The sequence below is a fragment of the Pleurodeles waltl genome, chromosome 1_1 (genome assembly GCF_031143425.1).
Source record: "Pleurodeles waltl isolate 20211129_DDA chromosome 1_1, aPleWal1.hap1.20221129, whole genome shotgun sequence".
NCBI lineage: Eukaryota > Metazoa > Chordata > Amphibia > Caudata > Salamandridae > Pleurodeles > Pleurodeles waltl.
Genome location: NC_090436.1, coordinates 600,605,612 through 600,627,601, shown reverse-complemented (window position 1 = coordinate 600,627,601; position 21,990 = coordinate 600,605,612). Strand labels below are relative to the sequence as shown.

Genomic DNA, 21,990 nt, shown 5'->3' with positions numbered 1-21,990 from the left:
GCTTCCTGGCTTCAGTCTTTTGCATATACCTTGCAACCAGGCTCTTTTGAGTCCTACTCACAACGGGCAGGCCCTTCAGCCATGCACAGTGGGGTTAGTTGTACCTGACTCTGCGCCAGCCCTTTCACACCCAAACCAGCTGCACACCGCCTTTGCCTATGTTCATTGGACTCAGGTTACAGGACATGGATTGCTTGTTTACAATATGTGCAAATATTTAGCCAGAAAAAAAGTTATTACAAAGTCATTTTTTTTAATGTTGCTCAGTGATCCAAATACAAAATTATCACTCGCATGGTCAACAAATCTGTTTGTGGGATCAAGTATCATGTGAAAAAAATGAGGGTTGTTTTAAAGTTCTTTGGCAGGATCTGTCATGCTGTTTAGGTGTATTGTGCCACTGCTTAAGTGCTTGCATTGAACTGCAGGAGGGACTTAACTTACAGCTATAGTTAGAGCCACTGGAATTGGGCAGCTGCTGCAATCTTCTCATAATTATAGGTTTGCCGCATTTCCACGTAATCCATCATCTGCCATATAATCTGCATATTTGAACAAAAAAATACATTTTGTTTGTAGCTCAAACGGTTCAAAAGTTACTAAAAATGTAGCAACACATATTGCCGCTTATTGGCAGGCCCTTTGTAAAGCTGGGCTGGTGAATATTCTGTTGCTTATTGCTATATTTGAGTGTTAAACCGGTACTAATGAGATGCAACCAATGGCCCAGAGTGTGTTACCAACTTAAAAAATTACCAACTAATTAAGTAATACTGTTACAAAATGTGCCTCATTATGCCTCATGATTTACCTTTTCTTGCTGCATAATTTATTCAACCCTGCCGCATAATTTGACCATCTTCTGCTGCATAATTCTAGTGGCCCTTGCTATATCCCTCTCTTTTTGCTCCTGCTGGTGTTCTCCCGTGTGTCCAGCTCTAATATACTACCTATACTAGCACATTAAACTCAGATCTTTTCCCTTAGGCAATTCTTGTTACTTTTGCGGTGTTAAATGATTTGCTCTATTTTCCATCACGTTTTCCATTTAGGAATGTATCGGCACAAAAACTAACCTGTCAAAGTTTAGGTATATTATAACTAAGCAAGAAATAGATTGTTTTTGCAAAAACGTTAAACAGTGCTACGTTTCGAAGGAGGCCCAAAAAGCGTTTTCCATGGGTGAAGAGATTTAACCATACAATCGTATTGTAAATACAATGTGTAATTAAATAATTTATGTTCCTCTTGCTCGGAATCGTAAAAGGAAATGAATATCAAAGGAGGGAGTTGATGTGACAGGAGATGGGTCATGGGTAATCTGTGCATGTAACCTTTTTATCTTCTCATCATGAAAGGTATTTGCATATAGAACCACCACACTAATGAATAACCTTTTAGAGCATATGCTTTCGATAGTGCAAAGTAACATAAATGATGATGATGTGTAAGATTATAAGATGATTTGTATTCACTTACAATGAATTGCAGTTTTCCAACTATTTCTTGTATTTTTTGGTTTTACTTGTAGCTGAAAAACCTGTCCAGCTTGGATTTGCGTCACATTACTGAACTGGATAATAGTACAGTGATGGAATTAGTCAAAAGATGCAAAAATCTTACTTCCTTGAATCTTTGCTTGAACTTGAGTATCAATGACAGGTAAGAAATTGCATTGAAACATTTCACTACCGTAAGATATGACCACTATTGAAAGCTGTGCTGTCAGTATAAAACAACATGATGTATGTTTTCAACATTCTTGCTCTCATGGTGCACTTAGTACTGCTTACCTTTTTGTTGTGTTCTTACAGTCGAACCAAGTCATGAATCTTTCTTTTCCCATGCACCCGGGCCCGACGCTTTCAACGTAATCTATTACGCACCAGCCCCCTAGAACATTTAGGTTATTTGTACTCTCTACAGAAAAGTAAATGCAATGCTTGCAGCAGGTACAAAGTAAGAGAGCGACATTATTGTTAAGAAGCGAGTATCCGTTTACTAAGACCAATGTTTTCTTTGGGGCAGGTACATTTTGTTATAATGAACAAAACTCAGGGGGTCATTTTGAGTATCCCTCTGTCAAACACCAGACAGGGTGGCCGCCGCCTATGTGGTGACCTCTCTCCTGGAGTTATTAACAGTTTCCTGCTAGGTCAGCAGGCAGGAAACAGCATTGTTTCCGGCTTGTAATCGAGCAGGCGGCAATGCTGTAGCGAGCAGGGTGCACCAGCACCATCGCAATGTTAAATTGCGATGGTGCTGGGCAGGGGGACCCCTGCACTGTCCATGCCAAGTGCATGGGCAGTGCAGGGGTCCTCCTGTGGCCACCTGCACCTGTTCTGTTCAATTATGTGGTGGTTGAACCTCCACATCCCCTCGGTGGTTCAGACTGCCACATCTGCAGTGGTCCAGATCACCACATCTGCAGTGGTCCAGAACACCACATCCGCAGAGGTCCAGACCTCCACCGGGAGTGTGGTGGTCATAAGAAACACTTGTAATCTTGCCCTCAATGCGTAGACCAGTTCTGATTCTCCACTCCCTCCTTGTCGCGAGGCAGTCATGCAAATACCTTATGTTCCACATACAGGGAAGTTGCTTGAGCAGAGTATTTGTAAGTGCAATGTCCGTAAGCATACTGCAGGAAAGCACTGTATCATCTTTTTATGTAAAGTCTGCTACAGTTTAATCTGCCATAGTGAGCGGTTTCAAGTCTAGGAAATGCCACATTATCTTCCATATTTGTTGATGGTGGTTTCACAGGTCACCCTCTGCTATAGTGATCTGCTCCTTGAGATAGTGGAGCGCCTCAAAGTTCTGCGGTGTGTGCTCTTGGGGATTTTGAGGATTTACAACTATCCAGTTTTCATTAAGGTCAGGGGGCAAAAGTATGTTACTATTCTGGCGTACATCTGTGCTCTGTAACCATGTGGCAGTGAATTATGTGCACAAGGTTAAGAGTGGTTTGGTACAGCTCATCTTTCACCACATGGTGCAATATATTCTCTTCCCCTTACTCCTTCTGCACAAATTGTGGTGTTTTATACACTTTCCAGCTCTGTAGATTGTTTCAGAATCAGAATAATTAATTTGTACAATTATTTAAAATCGTTACAAACACTGAGCTTTTCTATATATTACAAATGTATTTAATCAATATTTAATATAAAATTAAAATTTGTCAGCAAGGCTCTTGGAGCATCCTTCTTTACCTTATAAAACAGTGGTTCCCAACCTTTTGACTTCTGTGAACCCCCACTTTATCATTACTTGAGCCGGGGACCCCCACTGAAACTTTATTGGAATCCGGGGACCCCCCACTGAGTCATTACTGATAGCAGGGGACCTAATCTGTTTATATCATTTAATTTTCTAAGCAGTCGCGGACCCCCTGAGGAGGCTTCGCGGATTTCTGGGGGTCCCCCGACCACAGGTTGGGAACCACTGTTATAAAACATTTATTTATATAGGTGGCCTTCTTGACGTTAATTTGGCAATTTTTTTGTCTTTGAAAAACATGGGAGTGTTCTTAACCAACATGATTTCTGGGGAAAGACAGTGTAAATTCCTCAGGTATTCCCTTAATAACTAGTATCAAAAGGCATAATTATTTCCTGTCAAGTTTGAGTTAAGGACATGCTGGTAGACTGGTTCATTCAGTTGTAAGTCTAGATCCGCTTGGCAAAGGTGTTACCAAAATGAGTGAATACTTGCTAAGTTGTTACTGTAGATCTGCCTCCTATTGGCATTACATTTCGCTAACCACCCTCCCCTAAAAAATTCCCTCTAGGTGGCATTACGGATTCAGAAATAATCGCATACCCAGTGGAACTTCCACGCTTGCAAGTGACCTCTCTGCATGCCCGACTATATCTAATCAGCCCTTTTGGTTCCAGAAAACGTTTGCATATATTTGAGTATTTTTGTGTAAGGCCAGCTTGTGCATGGAAATATGATTTATAAATTGGCCCTTCAAAGTGTACTTTCATTGAATTACTTCCATGAGGTTTGCCATGGGCATCGTTCATTAGTGTACATGCGTTAATGGGTTGCCAGAGAGAACAAATTAAAAGTGTGTGTAGGGAGCCTTGTTGAGAGAATGAGTGTTGTCATTTATATGGTGCGCTCTGCTGCGCCAACCGCCTCTTTACATTGCTTATTTCTGTGCTTCTTAATTGTCTGATACTAAGATTAATAAATATGATTTAAGTGGTGTTATGAAATATTTAAAGCCAGCGTGAGCAAATAACATCATCATTTGTTCTTTTTACGCGTTGGAAGCTTTTTCCTGTCTAGTACTTTCTCGGTGGATGCCATGATTGAATATGCTCTGTTACTAAAATAAAGTAGATTTTTCTAAGTATGACATCATGGTGTAACTGTCTACATATTTATTTTTACTAATTCTTCGTAATATAAGTAGAGGGAGCTTTGACTCCTTTCACAGGAGTGATCTCTCTCACTTCATTCTGTTGGATGCTTGATATATCATTCCATTCGCTCTGGGGGGCTTACATTGTAATAAATGAGGGACTATTTTGCACTTCAGAAGTACACAGAAACCTAACACATTAAATTCTTTACCTCATAGATGCATTCTATATAGAAAGCAATAGTTCTTTTTTTGTTTCTTTTTTTTTCACCACTGCAACCCTTTTTTTTATAAAATAAATATGTAGGCCAGCAATTAAAACACAAGCAGGACTTATTGATTTTTGCCAAATTTTCTTTTTATTATACTTTACTTTATGGCTGGTTAAGGAGAAATGTTAAAGTAATCTCTGACCTGGGTAGATATGGTGGCTAGAAGCATTGGAGGTTGCACTGCAAATTTAGAAAGAATTATGCAGTCTAATCACAAGCTGAATTTTGTTGTACATTTAATAGTACTACAACAGTACTGCTAAAATATTACAAAATGCTATTTACAAACCTAAATGATGTGGAAATCTCCGTCCTGAATGCAGAGTCTCTGCACACATTTTTGTATTAAATATACGAGGGACAGGGAGGAGTAGCTAGACATTGGAGAATAATTATTGATAAACGGGAGGAGTTAAGGGGGAGCAAGAAGTGTTAAGGGAGTGTTAGGGAGGGACATGCATCCACCCACAAAAGAGTAAGCCCATTCCTATTCACAAACTGCACTTCTACATTTACTGCAGCCAAAAAGGAGCCAAACTAACCTAAATATACCTCAGCTCAGAGCTAGAGTAAGCCCAGCACCACACGTAGCCAGCCACAGGTACTACAATACTCTCCCATAACAAATAATGGAGGCCGCAACTTAAAATAAAACCCATAGGAAGTTAGGTTAAATTAAACTAAATCATTTAAAGTAATTTAACATATAAATAAATACATTTAATCTAATGTTAAAATATTATTTTAATTATATTGTACAGGAGCCTGAGATTGTTTGACTTTTGCACTAATAGCCAGTCGTGGGGAAATACTGTTGTATTTTGTATTTAATATTTCTTGTTTTTTTCTTATTGTTTTGCATGAAGTAAGCTAGCTATGAGCCTATTGGCACACTGAGATGTGGTTTCTATGCGATGTTTTATAATTGGAAATTAATAAACAGATTTGATCTATAAAATATTATTTTAAAACTTGTATTTTTATTTTAGGTAAACCTATTTTAATAACTTTTTTTGGCTCTAAAATCCATGTAAAATTACTTCTAATTAAAATATTATTAAAATAATTGTAATTAACTCTGCTTTAATTTCAGTAATTATTAAATCAATATTTTTAAATTTATGTGGGTATTATATTCATATAAACTTTAGAAAAATAATTAAAATTTAAGAAAGTCAAAATTATTGCACTTGAAATCTAAATTGTTATCATTAACTTTTTGTATATAGTTATGCATTTAAAATAAATACAGAAAAATAATTTAAATTAGTATATTTGTAACTTTTTTTCAGGTTGAAAACATTACTGAAAACATGTTTGTTAAATATTGCAAATAATATGGTATATGTATTTTATATGGAGAAAAGATAAAGAAATGCTTCATCACTATTAACCTATTTGTTGAATTAAATATTTAATTAATTTAAATGTATTAAATTGGATTAGCAATAATTTTAAAGACTTATTAACCAAAAACCATACATAAAGTAAAATGTTTATATTTATTTACTATGCATTACAAATTGCATAGTTATCTATTAAAATAATTCAATTATTTATTTACAAATTAATTATATCCATTTTTAAATAAAAGTATTTAAATATTTTATTATAAAATAGTATAATTTTTAACTTGTGCAAAATTATATGCACATCTATATATTCCCTGAAAAAAACGAAAGTTACAGGAACGTTATAGTTAGATCTCAAATGTACTTTCACAGAACCAGAGAAATTCAGCAGTTACAGTTACCTGAGCTATCTATAACTTGCACCCCTGTAATGCACTGCTTATGACATCACATGTTACATTACTCATGACATAGCAGTGACATCATTGATGAATTCTCAAATTATATCACTGATGACATCATCCAGTATCTGTAAGTGGTTATATGTATGTATGACTGAAGGTGCGAGTGCTTGTATTGGTGAGTTAGTGGTTGAGGTAATTTCTGTATGAAACCATAAGTGGATGTGTTACTAGGTGTATATACGAGGACATGGCTATGTAATAGTCTGTATTGGTACAGTGAGTGGGTGTCTGAGTAGCTGTATCGCTGAGAGAATGGGTGTGTGAGTATTTGTATAGAGTACTGCCTGTATGTTTCAGCAACTGTGTTAGTGTGTAACTCTCTCTGTTACTGAGAACATGGATGATTGAATGCCTTTATAAGTAGCTGTATCCACAGATAAGTGGTTCTGTTACTTCTTGTGTTTTACAGTAAGTGTATGTGTGAGACAGTGATCACATAAGAAAGAGTATCTTTTAGTAGTTGTATGGTAATTATGTATGTGAGTGAGAGGTTTAGTTGGGGAATGAGGAGCCGTAATAGCATCTTTATTAGTCAGTTAGTAAGTGATTTAGTGAGTGTATTAATGACTGATTTTATCTTTGAGTTACTGTTCTCATAAGTGAGTGCTGTATCAGTGAGTCATTGTGAGCGTGAGTGGACGTGTGAGTAAATGTATTCATAAAAAAGTTCTAACAACCTCCTCTTAAAGGGGTTCCACATGCGGCAGTCAGTTTCTTGACAACACAAAAATAACATGATCATATAACTCTGGCACTTGTCCCAGTCAAATGGTTGCCTATGGAGGCCTAATGTTCACTCACATCAGCATGCCATGGTTGCAATTATTAAATCAATATTTTTTAATTTATGTGGGTATTATTTTAATAAAGCTTTAGAAAAATAATTAAAATGTAAGAAAGTCAAAATAATTACACTTTAAATCTAAATTATCAACTTTAACTTTTTTATATAGTTATGCATTTAAAATAATTACAAAAAGTAATTTACATTAGTATATTTGTAACTTTTTTCAGGTTGAAAGAATTACTGAAAATGTTTGTTAAATATTATTGCAACTAATACAGAATATTTATTTTATATGGAGAAAAAAATAAGGAAATGCTACAGCACTATTAACCTATTTGTTGAATCAAATATTTAATTAATTGAAATATATTAAATTGGATTATCAATAATTTTTAAGATTTATTAACCAAAAACCGTACTTAAAGTAAAATGTTTATATTTATATATTATGCATTACAAATTAATTTTATTTTTAAATAAAGTATTAAAATATTTCATTATAAAGCAGTATAATTCTTAACTTTTGCACAATAATATATATATATATATATATATATGTGTGTATATATATATATATTCACTGAAAAAGCAAAGGTTACAGGAACGTTATAGTTTGGAAATAGAATTAAAAAAAAAAAAAATTAATTCACTGAAAAAAATAAAGGTTTCAAGAATTTTATAGTTAGGTCCCGAATTTACTTCCACAAAACCAGAGAAATATAGTTACTTGAGCTAACTATAACTTGTGCCCCGTAATACACTGCTTATAACATCACATACTACATCACTCATGACATAGTCACTTTCTATGCGCAACAAGAATCACCAGGGCACTTTTTGGGGGGAAATTTTGTGAAGATCCGTCAAACGGTGCAAAGATATAGGCAAGTCAAAAAACGTTTTTTCTATGGAAACTAGGTCCTAACTATAACTACCTAATGCCAGAAGTAATAATATTTGTATGTGTATGTGTGTGTGTGTGTGTGTGTATATACATACACACTCACTCCCTCTCTCAAAATAATTTAATTCAAATTAATATTATTTCCTATCGGATTTTATTTTAAGTTGATATCTCCATTTTGTTCTATGGGTAGGGCATTGCAGTATCAGTGGATGGTCATGATTGGTGCTGGACTTACTACTGCTAGTTTTTGACAGTATTAACTTTAGACTTGTAAATTTGACTCAAGTCTCCATTTCAGGGCGCTGAGGCTTGTAAGTCTACACTTTTGACTACTTTTTCTCTCATAAATGATGAAGAACCAAAAGTAGTTAATACTCAAAAATGTAAGAATAAAGTTACATGTTAAAGCTTGCCCATGTGTAAGTTTATGTGTGTGGATAGTCCCCTGTATTTCAATAGCGAGAACAGGGTTGCAGATTGAAAAGTCGAGTAAAGTCTGAATATTGAGAGCAGATTTGATAATTACAAATCGGGGTGCTTTAAGGTTTGCTTGCAGTAAGATATGATATGAGAACCGGTGGTGATACTTGCTTGGAATTGGAGGATCGTGAGACATTAGGTTATGTATGCAAGGGTGAGGGTCTTTTAGGTTTGGGTGAAGGTAAACATTCACTTTGCTCCTTTTTTGGAGGTACAAAGCCTTGCGCTGTATCCGTTTAGCCATCACCAGGCCCTTTTCTTTTTCTATACTAGAAATATGAAACCTCTGAGTAAAGATTTATACTGCCATCGTTTACTGCGCCCTGTTTCACCTGTACCTTCTCTTCCTGCTTCTTTCTTCGTCTTATGAGATTCGGCCGGACCAGTGGCATAGGAAGGGGGCCATCAGCCCACATGCAGGGGTGGACACTATCTGGTTAGGTAGAAAAGTACAACAGTAGTCAGGGCACAGCGGACTCCTCAAGCCCCTGGGCCTGGTGCCATGGCAGCCGCAACCGTTACTAGAGCTGCCCCCTTCAGCTAGACCCTGCTGGCTTATATCTGTCATTTCTTGAGACTTACATGCATCTCTTTTCAAGAAGTGAGAACTGGCACAGATGAATGAACAGAGAAGTGCACGGCACTGTGAATAATCAAGCTAGACCCGTTAATCTGTATTTTGTTGGGAAACAAGTTGCCCATTAGTGCACATCTCAATTCACAAAGTAGTTTCTGTAACATTTCATGGCATTTAAAAATGCAAGTTTTGAAAGAATCCTCTGAAACGGTGTAGGTTAAGGTGTTTTTGCAGTGGCTTGAGTGTCGCTTATATGGAATGTGTTTGCGCTTTTGCATCAGTGCATGATGCAAAGTTGAGCTGTTCGACTAACATCACAACAAGCACGATCTGTTCCTGGTCATTTTACTCTACTGCGAACTTTAAATTGCACTTATTCATCTAGAGTAACATATCATAGGAGTACACGAACTGCAGTTTCCTTTCGATCCCGCTTAGCTGTCCAGCTATTTTCAGTATAATGAAATGTGCAGAGAGTGATAAATACAGGCCTTGCAGCAAGTGTTTAGGAATCGTTGCCACTGCTGTGTATAAATGGAAGAAGAAATGTTTTAATCGTTTTCAAAACAATTATGCTAATATTTTGACATGCCGGATTTTCTGCCAAAATGCCATCTTCTAAGTGTATACTGGCAAGCTGTTCTTGTGTTTTGTGTGTGTTTTTTCCTGTCACTAGCAGAACTGTGGCTGGCCCCGTCGCACGCAGTGCGACGATAAGGGGGACAGCTTTCTAGTGTCGCTCCCCTGCCTGCCCAAAAGGTGGTCCGGAGAGGCCTCCGTAGTGGAGAGGGTGGTCCCCAGCTGGTTTATGGCCGCCTAGGTGTTAGAAGGGAGGAGTAAGGCCGGGAGGTCTCTTAAGGGGAGACCTGGCAAGGCTGGGCCTCTTTGGGGTCACGGCGGCGAAGTGCGAGCAATAGGCGAGCAAGATGGGAGAAAGGCCTAGTCCTGATACGGACATCTGGCAGTGAAAATCTGAGGTGAGTCAGAGGAAGGGGGGTTGCAAGGGTTGGAGGCAGTGGCGAATCCCTGCATTTAGAAAGGGGATATGGGTCAGAGAAAGCGGGATAGACGCGAGTTCAGACATCAGCCACCCGCCCCCTTCAGCCACTGCCACCGCAAACCCTTCCTCCTTCCTTTCACCTTACAGCACTCTTTCTCTCAGCTTCGGTTCTGTCCTGCCCTTGCGGTGACCGAAGCGGGGCCGCTCTCGACTCGGGCGGGCGGAGCCGGCATGGTCGCAGGTTGTCTTTGGGGCGCCCGGCCTAGTGCGCCCTCCCCCCCCCCCCCTTCCAAGTGGCGAATTGCGTTTACGGGTCCACGGCAGGGCGAGGCCTTTCCGCGCCGGTGCCTGGGCGGGGGGCCCTACGAGTGCGCGCATGGGGCAGGGAGCGGCGCGCAGCCGGGCGAGGCCGAGCTGAGGGGGTCTCGGCCGAGTGCGGGCATCCCCGGATCTCGGGGCGCTCATGAAGCGTCGGCTATGTAGGGCGCGGAGGATGCATCGGGAGCGAGTCTGTTTTTTTAAAAAAAAAAAAAAAAAAAGGGGGAGAAAGTTGCTCACAATTTGGGGCACACTGGGCGCGCATCGTTGGTGGGGCACGGGGTCTCGGTTGTGAAGAAAGTTAGCATCTCAAGGCATACAGCTGTATCCGCACGCTGCAGACTGGCTGCCGGGAACTAGAGATAGAAAGATGGTGGCCCCGAGACGAAAGGAACAGCAGCATGGGCAAAGAGTGCTCAACCTTTGCTTCATGGTGCACAAGCACAACCAACTCCTTATATTATCCTAAACGTAGGTTTAATGTTACAGGTTTGCACTTATAAAGGTGCACACGAGTTATTTCACAATACAGACTAACCTAAACTAGCACCCACCCGCCTCCAAAACTGGATAGGCAGTTGAACTGCTTTCCGTCCGCCCAGGTTGCAGAGCACTTGGGCGCTCTTTGCAAACGATTCCGTTTGTCTCCGAAGCCATGAGGCCCATTGCTGCCCCCCCATCGTGCACCCCCACCCCGCCCGCGGCGTCGTTCGCACAGCGGCAGAGAATCGCGATTGGGTCCAGTGGGGTTTCTGTTCCCCGGGGCAGTTCCTTAAAAGAAAAGAGAAAAGGGGATATTTATTATATAGAAAAATATAGAACGTTCTCGGGGCCCACAGGAGTCGGCCCCGGAGACCAATTGTGGCTGCTGGGCCCCGGAGCCCCACCCGCCCCCGCCCGCGGCGTTCCTCACCTCGTCTCGGAAGGGAGGACGTTGTTGCAGGTGGCGATCTTTCGCGAGGGCGGGGCTGCCATCCTCGTGGATCCAGGGGGGCGCAGAGGGGCTAGGGAAGAGTATGTTGGGGCTGGTGGCATGGGCGCCCTCGCCGTCAGGCTGCTAGGCAATCGCTGCGAACTCGTGGTCACACGAGGCAATGGGAGCGGTTGCTAGGGGCGGGCCGGGTCCTGCACAAGGCCGAGTGGTGCTCGGCGAAAAAGGGCAGCCAGCCTTTCCATTTACTGCACACGTCCTGGATATCGGTGTCACTGGACGGCATTCTTAAACACCACTAGAGCCGTCAGAGGAGCTAGGGCAAGGTAATGGCTGGAATGCCAACAGACATCAGAATTGAACCGTAGCCAGCTATTGGTGGTTTGCTGCTGGTTGGGCGGACCACAGACAGACAGGCACTGAGGGAGCAGCGTGTAGTCAAGCCATATAACGACAAAAATACACTGCAAGGAAATCAATAGAGACAAATGTAAAAAAAAAAAAATCTTGCATAATTTTGTATATCCCAAAAAAAAAAAAATATATATATATAGAGGCGCTTGGGGCGTTTAGTAGGGGCGCATGGAGGGCAGGCCACGCCTTTATCGGGCTAAGTAGGGTTCGGCGACGCAAGGGCACAGTGGCTGGGGGCGCGCGCTACACTTGTGCGTGGCGCGCACGTCCCGCAGCACACACTCAGTTATTAACCTCATCCCCCACGGCACTTTCCTTGGGTGGCCAGCTTTTCCCACGATAATTAAATCAGCCTCGGCTTCATCCCTTCAGATTTGTGCATTCGTGTTGCTTCGGTAATGGTCCACCCAGCAAATCAGGAAGCGTGCCTGGGGTCAGGGGACATTCATTACAGCATACAAAGTAAGCTGCATAGAGACATTTAGGGTTCGTTTGTCGCTGGGTTCGAGCTATACATACCTGCCCAGTCAAGCGCGCCAGACGCAAGCTGCCTACAAACCCCACATACAATTATTTGAACTTGTAGCCATGGATGCCAGCATGCACTTTATCAGTCAGCGCTGGGAGAGCACTATCTGATGCCATAGGAAGGATAACCGCGTGGATGGCTGTTGTCCTCAAAAAGCATGTATGAATACGGTCACGCTGATTAAGCCAAGCTCAAGGGCAACAGCATGCCGCAAAGTGAGCTTCGCAGGTAGGCGACTATAGGTACCGCGACCACGCGTAGGGGGAATCTTTTTGGACTGCGGGGCTTTAACCTATCACCGCTACATCTTTTAGTGTCTCAAGCCTAGATAAGGGGACGGCAGCTTAACTTGAAGGTGGGCCTGGCTTGTAGTGGATACCAGGGGTACTTACACCGCGTGCCAGGTCCAGTTATCCTTTATTAGTGTTGAAGAATGGTTTCAAGCAGCTTAGGCGGATAGAAGGTAGCAATGGTTACACGGCTTAGGCTGAAACAGGAGACAGGTAAGCTCCTACGATACCACTGGTGTCATATACACAGTATTGAAAGAACACTCAATACATAGAAGTAAAAAAAAAAAAAAAAAAAGTTACGTTATTTTATGACATATGCCAAAAGTAGCTCAGTGAGTACCCACAGTATGAGGATAAGCACATATTCACAAGAGATGTGGACGCACGAAGCAGCCCCCGCCTCATGGTTGTACAGCACTTAAGGCGGCTGCTTCCCGAGGCTGAGCCGAGCTCTAAAAGCGAGAATAGGGCATGAATGTAAGACAATTAGCCCAGAAGGGGAAGCCTGCAAGTAACAGGGACAGACCCATGGGAGCGAACAGCACACCAAAAGAAGGGACGACAGTTAGCAACCGCCACCGGAAAAGCAAGGATTTAAAGGGCAAACTAAGGAATGAGTAACAAGTGGCGGTGGTGTGCTAAGCACTGCCTGTGCGTGACCCATAATGACTCGAAATAACAGTCTTCACTGGGTTTTTCATATTTGGGTGTATATCATAAACACTTTACAGGTTTAATATTTGTAATTTCACAATACCTCAAGTTGCACACACTGAGTACTGTATTTAAGGTTTTGCTGCAAACCGATAACTCTTTCTATCTGGAATAGAAATCACAATATCCCAGTACTATAATGGATATAACTCTTGCTATCAGCCTGCAGAGAAAATTCAGCGACAGCATTGTCAAATAAAATGCAGATCTATAGCAAAAAAAAAGAAAAAAAAAAAAAAAATCCTAATAATCCCTAGAGCCTTTTCAGTGGTGCTGCTACAAAGCAGCCTAAGCCGAGCCGAGGGACAACAGCATGCCGAAAAAGAGCATCGCATGTGGCGACTATAAGTACCGTTTACCACGCAAAAGGGGAATCTTTTGACTGCAGTGCTTGAACCTGTCACTAGTACATCTTTTAGTTGTCCCAGGCTATAGAGGGAATGGCTGCTTAACATGAAGGCTGGCCTGGTCTATAGTGGGTATCAGAGGTGCTTACGCATGGTGCCATGTCCAGTTATCCCTTATTAGTATAGAAGAGGGCTGCTAGCAGCTTAGGCTGATAGAAGGTAGCCATGGCAAAGCGGCTTAGGCGAAAATAGGAGACGGGCAAAGCTCCTAATTACCACTGGTGTCATAGGCACAACACTATAAGAAGCACAATACACAGAATTACAAGAGGTAAAGCTCCTACTATACCAATGGTGTCATATGCACAATACTATAAGAAACACAACACACAGAAGTACAAGACATAAAGGTACTTTATTTTATGACAATATGCTAAAAGTATCGCAGTGTGTACCCACAGCATGAGGTTAAGTTATATAGGCAAGATATGTGTACCCATGAGGCAACCCGCAGGACGGCGTTGTTCATTGTAGCATTACTAAGAGTTCCTTGGGGGGCACACCTAGGGAGCAGAAAGCCCCCACGTTCAGTTATAACACAGGGACACACAACAGTCTTGATGCATTATGACATACGAGGTTCATGCGAAGGTTTTAAAATAAATAAATAAATATGGAAGGTCACATGCACGGGGGATGATGCGTAACAACTAGAAATGCCGCCTGAGGGGGTTGGAAAACATGTGCGGAGGACGGTAATGCGAGGTCAGGGGTCCTTAGGTCACGGGTTCGGATCCTGCTCGAAGGACATGTTTACCCTAGGGTATTATCAACAATTTTGTTATTGGCAACATGGGGAACACGGCTGTCCCATGATCAACAGTAGGTTAATTGTGTCATTGGTAACCCGGCTGCCACACCACACCTGGCTCACTGCGGCATCACAGGACTTAGCGTAGGTGGGCAGCGGTGGAGAGTAGGACAGCACCACCAGATCGGACAGGCAAGAACGTTGTTGGCAGCATACATAAGATAGGGACTTGTCGGAGGATCGAGTCAGGCGAACGATTCCAGGCGCAGGGGCATTTCCGGACGACGTAGCGGGAACAATACAAAAAAATAAATAAATAAATAATATCTATATATATTTTATATATATATATATATATATATATATATATGTATTCATGTATCTATATATATAATAATGGTATGAAATTAACATACATAACTAATTATAGCATTAAATAGGCGAAGCAGAAGCTTGGCGGCCAAAATAGCAGGACTCTGGTGAATTTTACAGGAGGGAACTAGCAATGCCAACTGTGATTTATAACCGGCCTCAATATTCTGTCTTACAGTCATAAGAGAGCAATGCTTGGCACTCAAACTTATTATGATGTTGTAATAATCTATGGACTGCTCATTTGAGGTCCGAGGGGACAAAGTGAGTTATGAAGCAAAAAGGCCTGTCGCAGGAGTCGTATGCAGGTAAGGAAACTGCGGCCCAGCTACCGTGATGAGACGTGTTGTTATCATCTGCTGAGGCAGGGCCGTGTGGCAAGAGTTTATGCGGGTAATAATGCTGGGCCCCAGCTGCCCCGGAGAGAAGGGTGGTGACCAATCTGTGGGCAGCAGCGTTGGGGGGCTTGGAGGCCGCTCATAAGTGTGTTTAAAAACAAATAAATAAATAATAATGAATAAACAGATAAACGAAAGTAGCGCCACATGTGTAGGAACTTTATATGAATTTCAGCCAGGCCGAACGGTAACCCGGCGGTAGGAAGTTGGCTCTGTAGGTATTATTTCCACAAAAAAAAAAAAGAGCATGCACAGAGTCCAAGGGTTCCCCTTTAGAGGGAAGATAAGGGCAAAAAGAGAAAAATCTAATGGTCTATTGTGTGGTAGTTTGGTCGAGCAGTAGGGTCGGAGGGTAGTGCTAAGCATTTGTTGTACACACACAGGCAAGAAATTAGGAACACACACTCAGAGACAATTCCAGGCCAATAGGTGGTGCAAGATTTCAAACAAGAGGTTGTGGCACAGGTGAGGAGAAGCACTTCAGTTAGGCCCAAAGATCGGGTGAGCTCAACATTGGACGGGACAAGGTACATAGGCTTCACCTAGACAGCCAACCTTAAAGCATGCCCATTACAGGGGGGGCTTGTGGTGGGTTATAGCAAAAGCAGGGTACTGACGGCGGTAGCGGCGGACACATCCGAAGAAGTTAAGGGCCTGGCTAAGGTGCTAACAAATGCGTGTATATGTTGTAGCATTGTCGAGCCATAACATGTGCTGTAACACATCACAAGAAATTGTGAGGTAATGCTTTCCTTCTCGTCCATCTAGGGACTGCGACAGTATGGTGATGGCCACACTCCTGGTGGCAAGAGCAGAGCACCGGCCCAGAGGGGGTGGCTGGAGCTCTGGTTTCAGCGACAGCAGACTCGCCTGGATGGGAACCCCCTAGAACTTGATGTGCCATGTGTGAGCTAGAGTTGGCCAGCTGGTGGGCCAAGAGAGGGTTAAGCCAGGCTTTCCGGTAATCCACCCGGGGGAAACTAGCTAAACAACTGGGGGGAGAGGTCCACAGTGGCAGGCCTGCTTAACACAGGGTCTTGCCAGAACTGTCGCCCCGAGGGAAGACTGGGGAAATAATTGGGCCAAGATGATCCCAAGGGAGGTGAATCAGGGAGCCGGGTATACGGCCACAAGTGGGACATCCAGGCAGAAAATCAACCCGCGCAAGTGCGAATCAGCACGGATTGTATTCAGCAGATGGGTACACCGGTCTGCGGCGGGCACAGATAGTAAGTAAGGGAGGAGCACAGGTGGGGGGGCCCCGGGTATCGCGAGATGCCATCCCCGGGGCTTGGCGGAGTTACAGGGCGATCCTAAAGCTTAAAAGTTGGTTAAAAGGCCTCCAGATGGTGATTCCTGGAGCCAAAGGTATTCCTCAGGGCCCTGGGAGCCTTGACGGCGGGGTCCTGGGATGACGCGACGGCGCTCCTTAATCCCGCAAGGGACAGTTGGAATCCTGAGCAACTGTGGAGACTGGCCTGGGTCTCGCTCTGACTTGTCAGGAGCATGACAAACTAATAAAGTGGTAAAAACCACGATAAAGGAACGAGCTGTAAGATGCTAAACATGTTGGTGCAGAGAACACCAGACGTAACAGCTCTAGCTTTCTCAGGATGGGTGTCGGCCAATATTAATAAACTCATCTCCGACACCGGGATCGCCCGTAAGCTAACCCTACCTGTGAAACCAATAAATTGCGACATATTATACCCACAAACTTTGTCCTGGCATTATTACGTGCATGCATGGTATTGTGATAAACACTAATGGTACTTACCTGAAAGAGCTAGGGGTAGCAGCGCTATGTGGCTGGCCCCGTCGCACGCAGTGCGACGATAAGGGGGACAGCTTTCTAGCGTCGCTCCCCTGCCTGCCCAAAAGGTGGTCCGGAGAGGCCTCCGTAGTGGAGAGGGTGGTCCCCAGCTGGTTTATGGCCGCCTAGGTGTTAGAAGGGAGGAGTAAGGCCGGGAGGTCTCTTAAGGGGAGACCTGGCAAGGCTGGGCCTCTTTGGGGTCACGGCGGCGAAGTCCTACCCACCCACCCTACAGAAGGAGAATAGAAGGCATGGAGGCGTGCATAGTGGAAAGAAAGGTTGGGATAGTGGTACAGGAGGATAACATGCCTTTCTTTACAGGAAATTACAAACCGTCGCAATGCGGAGTTACAGGGCGATCCTAAAGCTTAAAAATTGGTTAAAAGGCCTCCAGATGGTGATTCCTGGAGCCAAAGGTATTCCTCAGGGCCCTGGGAGCCTTGACGGCGGGGTCCTGGGATGACGCGACGGCGCTCCTTAATCCCGCAAGGGACAGTTGGAATCCTGAGCAACTGTGGAGACTGGCCTGGGTCTCGCTCTGACTTGTCAGGAGCATGACAAACTAATAAAGTGGTAAAAACCACGATAAAGGAACGAGCTGTAAGATGCTAAACATGTTGGTGCAGAGAACACCAGACGTAACAGCTCTAGCTTTCTCAGGATGGGTGTCGGCCAATATTAATAAACTCATCTCCGACACCGGGATCGCCCGTAAGCTAACCCTACCTGTGAAACCAATAAATTGCGACATATTATACCCACAAACTTTGTCCTGGCATTATTACGTGCATGCATGGTATTGTGATAAACACTAATGGTACTTACCTGAAAGAGCTAGGGGTAGCAGCGCTATGATTTTGGGCAAGCGCAAAACGACCTGGTCATTCCCGCACAGGGCGAAAGGCGGCCTTGAAGAGCCAGGCCTTTAGTTTCTTCATTAAAGTGGGAGCGTGGGCGCTAGATGTGAGGGGCGGACGAACAGCAGACCCGGCGGCGCGAGGAGAGACAGTGCTCATCCAGTCTGTCTGTGCTTTTAAAACACGCGGCTACCAGTAGCAGCAGCGGCAACCACTCGGGTACGAAGGAAGAATACAGGGGGCATGCCATGCTAGCCCAATGGCTCATGCACACAGCCATGAATTTAGTTTTGCAGATAATCAGCAGCCAGTGGAGAGAGGTCAGCAGAGGTGAAGGAGTGAAATTTACAAGCACAGCAGACACTGATAGCAGCGACTGCTGGTTTTATCCCTCGAGGTGCAGCCAGGAAGGAGAAGGACTCACAGGATGCCACAACCACTTGCACCAGAGATGTGAAGGGCTTAAAAGCTGGAGCTTTTATTCCAAGACTGGGTGGGCACAGTTGCCTCTGATATAGGGCCAGAATACAGGGACCGGCAGATGCTTGAATCACCCCCTACTACTATGAGGTCGTGGGAAGGATCAACAAAGACAAGTCTGTGGTATCCTACTATGCTTGTCTGATCACTTTTGTGTGATTTTTGCTCAGCATGCCCATTTAGGGTGCTAATAGCGGTGCAAGGACCACAGTTAAAAAGCAATGCAGTTGAAAGATATAAAAATGTACGTACAAACCATAGTTGTACAATTAGAAGGCTTTTATTAACTCTACAGCATTAAAGTAACTGGAAAATGTACTTAGGCAAATCTGCTAAAAATACGGATCACGTTTTTCAATTGAAGTCTTTGGTAATCACCGGTTTGAGGTCAATGGGAACCACTACAACTGTATCGTATAATGGAAACGTCAGAAAATCTTCAAATACTTGGGTTAATATTTGTCCTACACAATATTAGACAATAGTGGGCTATGGGGGGTTGTTGGCTTGGCTCGGTGGAAGCAGTAGACTTTACACCTACTAATAACTTTGGAGCTCATTTCCCTCCAGCTGGCGTCATCACAATAATGTATCCTGTCATGTCTCCATGAAATCAGACAAGCTATATGGGAGGGCCTTCTTGGAGGGCCTGTCTTGAAAAACAGGATAAAGCTTAGAGCTTGTTATATATGATGTGCAACACACTGGGCAGTTACCCTCAGTAAATGATTCAAATGAGACGACCTTAGACTGACAAGTCCCATTATCACTTGGATGAGTTTGTATTTTTGCCTGGTTGAGTCTGGTTGCTTTGGATTTCCACTGCCATTTGTTTTTTTCTCCTTTTCAAATCTCATGGACCAGTGCATACATCTCACTGGTGTACTCCTATTTCTTACCACTAAGAAATGTTCAGCTAGACATCGTATGACTAGGTCCACATCTTTTTGGCAAGTTCATGATTCACTAATGTTACTAGTGGGTCTGTATGTACCATTTCCATTTCTATATTGCATTTCTGCATCTTACTGCTTTGCAGCAAAATTTTGAAATATGATATGCAGTTTACGGCTGATTTGTTAAATAGAAGTATGGCTGACGTTATGTTTTTTAGACGCTGTGTTGAAAGCATGCTTTTGGCTAAACTGACAGCATCTATTGCTACTTGTGCTTACAGGATGTTGTGAAGGGGAGGTAGTTAGAAAGACATGTTACCTCTCCTCTGCACATAAGGACTGAGCCCCGAGGTGAACTCGCTCCGGTCTCTGCCCTTGTCATGCTTGGCGCTGGAGTCGTTGATGGTAATCCACCAAGGTGGTCTTCCTACTTGCTACATACTTGTGGTTGATGTAAAACTGCGACACATGACAGTTACTCTTGAAGTGGAGGGTGGGCTTTGAAAATCTAGCAGTCCCCCCTTCAGTGTCTCCTCGTTCTCGAGCATCCTCTCCTTGCATCCTTTCCTTTAACTCTTCCTTCCCTTCTCTTCACCTTTCCTGACTCATCCGGCTCCCTGTTCTTATTTGGTATTTCTGTTATTTGTAATTCTTCTCTTATTACCAAATCCCTCTTTGTCTTCGGCTCCTTACTTCTTCCTCATTATGTGTCTCATACTTTTATATTTCTTTCAGTTTTCACTTTGTATTAGCAAAGTGGTGAAACTTGTTCTTCCTTTTCTGGACAACTGGTGAAACTCACTGGATTGGAGTTTATTATTCGGGCAGCAACTATTTTTTGAGATAGGTATACCCTTCTCGAAGAGTGCCCAGAGATATTTTAAGTCAGTATACTGACAGCAATTTGCTCTTTCTGCTGTAATATCTTCTGACTTCTTTACAAAGAAATGCGTAGCCACTAAAGACACGGCTGATAATATACGGGGTGGGGGGCTGCTGGGAAAAACAAAAATACATGTTTGCTTTTCGCTTTTGGAATCATTGACTGTGCAGCATGTGAAAAATGAGACATCCTCAAGGCCCCGACACTGATGACCATTTCAGCTGCATTGGAACATTTATAAAGACTAGAAAGGATGTCGTATTGGGAAGCTATAATAGGCAACCGCAAACAGAGCAATGGCGTAGTAAGGGTACCAACGACCCTAATACAATTAGGGAAGCTGCCCACCCAGGCTGTCTGTTGGATTATAAAAGATGGACATAAGGTGCAGTAAGCCCCTTAAACATGTGCAGTCAGGTGCTGCTGCGTCTGCTGCACCATTACACCCCTGAGACAGGGAATGTTACCTGCAGTCACACTGACAAAAGAGTAGTAAAACTGTAACTCAACATGTCTCAAGCTACAGGACTGGATACTTGAAAAACAGCGACAACTTATCAGATAAAAACTGAATGCTCCAGGAAGCTGATGGAATAGGGTTCACCTTCTTGTGCGTTTGCCTTGATCGCAGACTCTTGGAGTTAGAATAAGACTTGGATGTTCATATGAAAGTGCTATTGGATCAATTCACAGAGAAGTCAAAAGAATCAAATGCCCAGAGTGAGATGAGCTCTGATTATCATTAGCGACAAGGAGAGAATATTCAAATAAGTAGACCAGAAAGAGGACCTGTAATACTAGCAGTATGAAATACAATGATTGTTGCCTACACCTGAAGTAGAGAAATACAGCTACATTGGAGCTCAGTTAAAAAAAAATAGGTTGGTATTTTACAGCCAACTACATTTTCCTGGAGGAACAAAGAACATGTCTTTTGGGATACTGACACAGAAGAAGAGCGCCATATAATGCATCTAAACAGTTAAGAATAAAAAGTGATCTTCTGTTCAACAGATAAAAGGGGTTGCATTTTTTAATGCACTCAAGTTCATTTGTTGATGCAAGTGAAATGCCTTTGAGTTGCATTCTTCTTTTCTTTTCTTTTATAGCTGTGCGTCTCTAAGAAAAAAATATGTTAGTGCCCTGTTAAAAAAATATTTTATTGCATTGTGTTTTCCTCTCCTTATGGGTTAACATGGATGCGATAGAAAAGCACAATTGATTAATGATATTTATGTCCATACTTTGAACCTAATTGTTAAGGCAGGTTGTGTTTAAAAAAACAACAAACCGTTTTAACAAAGCATGTGTCACGACTCACGTGCTGCTTTCGCCTGGAATTTGCAGACCGGGTGGCGTGGATCTTCAATGTTCGGCTTTGGCCCAAAAAGGGGCGACTCTTTCTGGTAGCCACGGTGCTGTAGGCAATGGAGACGCCAAGAACAGACCGTGCCCTTCAGAAAATAGCGCCAGAGGAAAAAAACCCTTAGAAAAAGGGGAAAAACCTCCAACAGGAAGATTCCTGGAAAAAACAAGAACAAACAAACTGGAATCCAAAAGGAGCAAAAGTCAGGAAACACAGAATGCTGAAATCCAGAACCTATAGGAGAGGAAATCAGGAGCGAAGACACTAACTGAGCAGAAAGTGTTGCAGCGCAAGGAAATGAAGAAAACACAGCCCTTATATACCAAAAGACAGGAAGTGACCCACAGGAAGTAA

At 42.8% G+C, this 21,990-nt stretch overlaps 1 protein-coding gene across 1 annotated transcript in view; it reads left to right on the top strand.

The window, feature by feature from the left end:
* Positions 1-21,990, top strand: part of FBXL17 (F-box and leucine rich repeat protein 17) — a 1,470,176-nt gene that overhangs the window by 549,880 nt on the left and 898,306 nt on the right. The window contains exon 6 of the mRNA XM_069226350.1: positions 1,532-1,662. Within this exon, the coding sequence (XP_069082451.1) occupies positions 1,532-1,662 (131 nt within the window). The remainder of the gene's footprint in view (positions 1-1,531; positions 1,663-21,990) is intronic.